Source organism: Danio rerio, chromosome 16 (assembly GCF_052040795.2).
Source record: "Danio rerio strain M-AB ecotype USA chromosome 16, GRCz13ab, whole genome shotgun sequence".
Lineage (NCBI taxonomy): Eukaryota > Metazoa > Chordata > Actinopteri > Cypriniformes > Danionidae > Danio > Danio rerio.
This window is the reverse complement of record NC_141036.1, coordinates 45,227,475-45,235,000: the sequence shown is the minus strand read 5'-3', so window position 1 is coordinate 45,235,000 and position 7,526 is coordinate 45,227,475. Positions and strand designations below refer to the sequence as shown.

Genomic DNA, 7,526 nt, shown 5'->3' with positions numbered 1-7,526 from the left:
AAGCTTTATAATCAATCATCAGCTAAGTGTGAACTCTTGAAGTTACGGTCCATGACAGCATCTAATTTTTACCACAAAATGAACCCCTCATCATCTGGCAACACACAGGTATCCGATGACAGCAACTCGGTGGTAGAGTTTAAAGCCAAGGTACGCCTAGTTGTTTTGTTTTTTTTAAACGTATTGTGTTAATTTGCCCGTTATGTCAAAACGCTGTTGGTCTAGAAAATATCTGTATACTCTCCGTTTTCGGTTCTGGTACGATACTTTAACAATTTCACTCTGGCAACACTGATTCTAATGCTTTTTGGCCGAAAATAAAATAAAATCAATAACTTTGAATATTGCTGTGCAACATAAGACCATGAGAAATGGTCCAGGGTCACATATAGTCTTTAAATGGCATTAGACAAAGCCTCTTCAGATCTGATAGAGAATCATTCAAAGCTCCAAATTGCTGCAAGTAATTTCCCATTTGGGCCTCTAGACAAGAATCACATATTTTAAGTAATAAAAAAAATATCCCCAGCTTTAGATTTCTTAAACACGCATTATGAATACTGTCCAAAGGAAATAGTGTGAGGTAATGGCTCTGCAGTATATAATGTTATCCAGGCAGGCCGGACAGTAGATAAAGAGGCAGCGAGCAGAGCACACAGAGTAAAAAAGCTTCTTTGTAGGTCCATGAAGCCGTCTGAGACCCAGGCTAGTGGATGAAGGTTGTGAATCTGAGCTTATGTTTACTGAAGCCTCTCTGGGCCTCTGCGACCGAGAACTCAAAAATAGCTATCTCGGGATGAGAAGAGGGGTCATATAACCTCAAAATGGCTGCATCTGATTTGACCATATTTGTCTTCGTATCCTCGTGGCTGACACAATCCCCTCTTGGCTCGCTCCAGTGAACCAGAGACCGAAAGGGCACACAGTCCTGCTTTATCTGCCCTTCTCCAAAGACAAAGTTAAAGCAGCCAGAAACGACAGTGGATGGATCATAAGGCAAGACATTATCATAGTTGTAGTTTTAATTTGCAATTTGCAGTCAAGCCAAACCTATTATGCCACAAAAATGTGTTGACCTTTAACCAGCGCTGACTGGAGTGTGTAATTTATTCTCAGGCGTAATTTGAAAGTGCAACAAGCATCGATTAATAATATGGGCTTATTAGTGTTGCAAAGGTTAGTTTGGGTAGTGATGGGTGGGTTGGTTTGTTTCTTCAGTTGAAGTGTCCTTGCTGTTATTCTGGCTGTGGAAGGAAAAGCCACACATCCGCTCTATCTGTGTTTCCTTCCTCCGACAGGTCACCTGTTTTGGAGACAGATTGAGGAGTGAGAGCTGAGTTAAGGGAAAATAGGGGTCAGAGGTCTTGTGATTGTCTTTCTACCGTGTTGTCAAACTGCTTTGTCTGTGTAGGATTTGGAAATGGGGGATTACTGCTGGTAGACCAATTTTCGATTGGAGTTTAAACCTGAAGGGCATTCACACTGACAGTGATTAGAGGTTGACTGTACTTTGTTAAAGGAATGAAACTTATGCCATCATTTATTCACCCCTCACTTGTGTCAGACCAGTTTAAGTGAACTTAAAATATATATATATTTTGAAGAATGTTGGAAACCTGTAACCATTGACGTACAAAGTAGGGAAATCAAATATATCAATGGTTACAGCAGTCACACATTTTCAATGATGGCCACATTATGGAGGCTCTCAAAGGGCCGTTTATAACTGGTTATTAAGACTGTATGAATGTTGCTACTCCATAACATATTGGTAAATAATTGTCTCTTTAATTCAAAATAACATATTAAAGCAACAAATAAATTCATGCATTTGCATAAATGTAAAATAGATGTTATATACATTTATCAAGTTAAGAAACTCACATTACTCCATCAAAGTAAATAAGAAAGACAAAAATCATTACCTTTAGCCAATTTTTACATTTGAGTGAAGCATAACTGTAAATTAAAATAATTTTGAGCTGGATCGCACTACAAACATGCTTTATGTGCATGTAGTTTATATTCAATATATGATATAAAGTAAGAAGGGCTTTTATTGTAATGCTGGTTTCACATCAAAAATGAAGCACCAGATCACTTGCTTTAGAGCTTTTAGATTTTTTTCTTATGACACAAATTTTCAGCTTTAGTTTAATTTGATAACTTGAACTTGCACGGACAACGCAAATTAGACAAATTCAAACTGTTATTCATGCTGCCCAGATTGCATTCATTTTCTACTTGCATGAATTTGAATTTGGTGTGAATCATATGCTCTCACGGGCCACATACAATGAAATGGTGGGCTAGTTTTGGCCCATGGTATGGAGTCAGATCAGTCTCAAAAATAACACATTTACAAAATAAAATGTATAAATGCACAGCACAACTCACATTTACAAAATACATTTTTGTGAATTCACAAGTAAAAATCCTAAATATTTTCGCCAAATAAATAGAATTTGAGTATTTATGAGTTGTGTTTTGAATTTACAAATTGGATTTGTGTATTTATAAATCGTGTTTTAAACTTACAAATTGGGTTTTTGTATTTATGAATCATGTTTTAAACTAATGAATTGGATTTGTGCATTTATAAATCGTGTTTTAAATGTACAAATTGGATTTTTTAAATGTGAATTGTATTGTGTTGTGGATTTATGAATTATATTATGTAAATGTATTATTTTTGAGACTGATCTGGCTCTATACAAGGCTCTTGAGTTTAACACCTGTGGGTTACAGGTTTCCGATATACTTCTAAATATCTTACTTAAAAACTGGTTTGGAACAAGTCAAGTGTGAGTAAACGATCCCAAATTTTAATCCAACAACCAATGGGATGACATGCAGTCATGTTTATGACCAAAAAAGTAAAAATCTTGCACAAATAAAAATACAATATTCACCAATATGATAAATAAAACCCAGTATTTTACCAATACATAGTGCACATCTAATTTAAATGTCTTTTGAATCAGTATTTTTTAAAGTATTATTTATATATGTTTCTATTTAAGGCTGCACGATATTGTAAAAAACTGACATTGCAATATTTTATTTGGTGCTAAATATTTTGCGATAGGGCGACGCTGTGGCACAGTAGGTAGTGCTGTCGCCTCACAGAGAAGATCGCTGGTTCGAGCCTCGGCTTGGTCAGTTGGCGTTTCTGTGTGGAGTTTGCATGTTCTTCTCGCGTTCACTTCCTCCGGGTGCTCCGTTTCACACACAGTCCAAAGACATGCGGTACAGGTGAATTGGGCAGGCAAAATTGTCCGTAGTGTATGAGTGTGAATGAGTGTGTATGGATGTTTCCCAGAAATGGGTTGCAGCTGGAAGGCCATCCACTGGGTAAAACATATGCTGAATAGGTTGGCGGTTCATTCCGCTGTGGTGACCCCGGATTAATAAAGGTACTAAGCTGAAAAGAAAATGAATGAATGAATATATTGCGATATAAATACATATTGACCAGATGGCTTAAATAGCTTGCAAATAATTCATAATTTAAGATCAATTTGGGATTGATTGCTGTAGGGGAGTGTATCTGCATAAAATATAGGCTAATTTAAAAAATGTCAAGCAATGTTTAATACAAAAGTGAAAGGATTTAAATAAAGAATTTTTGATTTTCTTCATTCAGAAATAAATGAAAAAAAATCACTTTATAATAATAAAAACTTAACAATGTATAGTTTTTATTGAGTAAGTAATTGTAGAATGTACACTTAAAGCTGCTTGCGTTTAATTCATAGTGCCCAAATGGTTTAAATTGGTCACAGGCCTTGAAATTACATGCAAATAATAAACTTTCACTCGCACACAGAGACGTTTTTTGCTCGCATTTTCCGTCAAGGTTTAATGCCTCTTGACTATATAAAGAGCGTCAATGTGATTGTACACACCAACGAGCTAAACGGCAGGCGCAAAATTGTCATTTAAAAAAAAACGCCTCATGCTCGTTTTTGTTATTTGACGCGCCACGTTAAAACCTCCACCAATCAGGTTGGCACTTTTGTTCACGTGCACGGAGCTGCTGAAGTTACAGTAAACAGCACTTGGAGGCGCTCAAGCGCAAAACTGTCAATGCACATTGAAGAAGATGTCCAGAGGCGACATGAACGTGGAGCTGCTTATTGCTTTGTGAACAACAATTTCTTAATCACTAGATCTGTAGCTGCTACTTGAACCATCTATGCTTGTCGGAGTCACCAGTAACTTTAACAACAAGCGTGTGAACTTCCTCTCTTCCTCTTCTTCTGCGTTACAAGTGGGTGTCGGAAGCTTAAAGTTGTGTAGCGCCATCTAACGTCAAGGAGTGATTTTGCATACTCTTCTGCTTGACGCCAGTGAAAATCACTTGGGTTTGAATGCAGAAAAACATCTCGTAAAATGCTGACGATAAACGCAAACGAAAAGCATCCCAGTGTGTAGGAGCCCTGAGGTTAAAATTGAAAATGACTCCACTATGTTGTTAACTAATGTCTGGTCAACTATAAATCCAACTACATTGCAGATCCCTGCTATGTGACTATTGCGGACTCGCACATTGTGATATCGATGACAAAATGTTATTGTGCAGCCCTAGTTCTGTTGCTTATTAATATTTATGTATAATATTTATAATATGTATAATATTAATATTTATTTAATATATTTTTGTTTTCACTTTGCATTAAGTTAACAGCGCAGTGTTTTAAATGACGAAACTGGTATAAATGAGCTTTTATAAGCCCACTAAACCTCTTTCCGTTAGAGTATTATTACAGTGGAGTGCTGGTTTAATGCGTTTGCCATATGATTAATGTGTTTAAATATGTGTTGGACTTACTGTACAGATTGTCCTCTGTGTCTTTCAGTGTGTTTGAATGACCGGTGCCCCTTTTAGTCCCATAGAGCCAAGGTGGCCTTTTATCACAGGAAAGTCTAGGAGGTGTGTGTGGTGCTCCAAAGAGCAGTTAAGCTAACAAATTACGTAATGCAGTTTAACGACTTCTTATGGATTGGCCAAATACAGGCACACTGCAATTGAGAAACCATACACTCTTAGAAATGAGTCACCAAAGTAAGTGTGTGCTTTTGAGCTCACCTTTCGGGTCTCCAAATGTACAGACTAAACCGGTGGCAGAAGCATAACTTTTCCACTGATCTGAGGTCTTGATGTCAGAGTGTGCTCTCAAAAACAGGAGTTTGACGCCGCTTGGTCTCTCTGTGCCGGTGTTTGCTTGATCGCATCAGTGCATTTAGGTCAGAGTCTCAGGAACCTGACAAGACGAAAAGAGGAAAGCAGGTTCAAACAGAGCATTGAAAGGCAGATAAAGGAGAGAGCAGCGTGTCTATCTGATGGCAGAAGCAGCCAGCATTTTATCTCGCACTCTTTTGTGGTCTCTTAGGACTTCATCCAAGGGCAGTAAAAGATGTATTGACTTTATGCAGATTTTGACATCTTAGACTCCTTTATTTGATCAGATATGATGGTCAGATGTTAGTCAGGTTAACTTTTTTTTTTTAGTTTAAATCATGGGGGCGAGGCAGTGGTGCAGTAGGTAGTGCTGTCGCCTCACAGCAAGAAGGTCGCTGGTTCGAACCTCGGCTTAGTTGGTGTTTCTGTGTGGAGTTTGCATGTTCTCCCTGCCTTCGCGTGGGTTTCCTCCGGGTGCTCTGGTTTCCCCCACAGTCCAAAGACATGCGGTACAGGTGAATTTGGTAGGCTATGAGTAGTGTATGAGTGTGTGTGTGAATGTGTGTGTGTTTCCCAGAGATGGGTTGTGGCTGGAAGGGCATCTGCTGCGTAAAAACCTGCTGGATAAGTTGGCGGTTCATTCGGCTGTGGCGACCCAGATTAATAAAGGGACTAAGCCGACAAGAAGAAAATGAGAAGTTCTGACATTTTTAATGGAAGCAGGCCTTGGTAAAATCGGGTTGACCTCAGCACCTACACTTAAACTAAAATATGTCAATTTGTTAAACGTGAGATGAAAATAGGACAGATAAAGATGGCATTATCATTTTTTTAATAATTCAGGTGGGCTAATTATTCTGACTTCAACTGTACATGATGTAAATTCACTGCAAAAATAGCTTTTCTTTCTTTTTTTGTCTTTTTGAGAATTTGTTTTATTAATTTGGCTTGTTTTGAGGAAAAACTCACCTAAATTTGGCTTATTAATTATATTTTGGCATATTATTTCATAAAACAATAATTACTTTTGCTTGTCCGGAAAATTGCATCTAAGACTATTAATTTTGTAAATATTTGGACTAAAAACCAGACAAAAAAATCTAAGTAAGAAAAGCATATATATATATATATATATATATATATATATATATATATATATATATATATATATATATATATATATATATATATATATAATTTTTTTTTTTTTTTTTTTTTGCAGTATTAGCAATATGAGTTCACCATCTACGCAAAAAAATAAAACATTGTCACACAAGCTTGCGTTTTATAGGGCCAAAAGTGCACTGCAAGCACTTTTACAGTGTCTAAATCTAAAATGGCACATTCAAGGATCAGGTCACACTAATCCTTGCTTTTCTCAGAGCCTACTTTGCACTGATTGGTCAGATGTCCCAATCTGTTGTGATTGATTTATCAATTAGAGTGTATTTGAGAAAGAAAACATCTATCCAATATCTGAAATTGAGCTCTGTTTGCTCTGTTTCACAACAGTGAAATGAGCAGTAAGAATTTTTACATCAATTAAAGCATTTTTGAGGAAAAGCTTCATTATAGATGTGACAGATGTGAAATAGGCACTTGCGTGACTTTGGTAAATCAAATATAAATGTTTGAAAACGTTGAACGAAGTCCTCAGCACAGAAAAAAAAATGGCTTATGAGTAACACAAACTTTTGCAGGCTTCAGCTACAGTATAACTACAGTGTTTGGGAGTAAAGTAGGTGTTGTTTTAGACAAACCTGCACACACTTCTGCTGGAATAAGATGGATATTATGGATGAAATAGTTTTGTTTCAAATTCAGTTTCTTTCTTTCGGGATACTGGAGAATAGATAATATCTGACAGAGCCTAATAGTGAATAATTAATTCCAGGTTTTTAAAATCACAATCGAGACACCTTATTTTATTGCAAGGGTTCACGTAATGTAAATGAGCTTTGTAAAATGTCAAAGATTTTTAATATCTGATGTTGTTTGTGTTTTATCCTAGATGGAAATAATCCTTTTTACCGTCCCTATCGGATTCCTCAACTATGTAAATTCTGTGATGTGTTGGAAAGCAACTGCAATGGCAAAGACACCTGTGAAAGCAACTGCTCCATCACGTCCATCTGTGAGAGTCCAGATGAGATCTGTGTGGCTATCTGGTACGTCCCTGTCAAAGTCATCCTTTTCCGCAGCTTTATATTAAGTGTGAAACGTCTTGTGCACACAAGTGTAAAACATTCACAGATTCCAATATCATTTTAAAAATTTACAAAAACTATGGTGGCGGTTGAGGAGGGGGATCAGTAAAATGAGGTGCCGGATCTGGTGTGCT

The 7,526-nt window shown here is 37.0% G+C and overlaps 1 protein-coding gene across 20 annotated transcripts in view; it reads left to right on the top strand.

Moving 5' to 3' along the window:
• The window catches only part of tgfbr2b (transforming growth factor beta receptor 2b), a 90,742-nt gene that overhangs the window by 32,322 nt on the left and 50,894 nt on the right, over positions 1-7,526 (top strand). For 19 of the 20 annotated variants that reach the window (XR_015510252.1, XM_087285174.1, XM_087285169.1 and 16 more), the window contains 1 exon segment: positions 7,197-7,353. Coding sequence is in view for 18 of the 20 variants with exons in the window: in XM_087285174.1 (XP_087141300.1) it covers positions 7,197-7,353 (157 nt within the window). In the remaining 2 variants the exon portion in view is untranslated. 20 annotated transcript variants of the gene reach the window in all.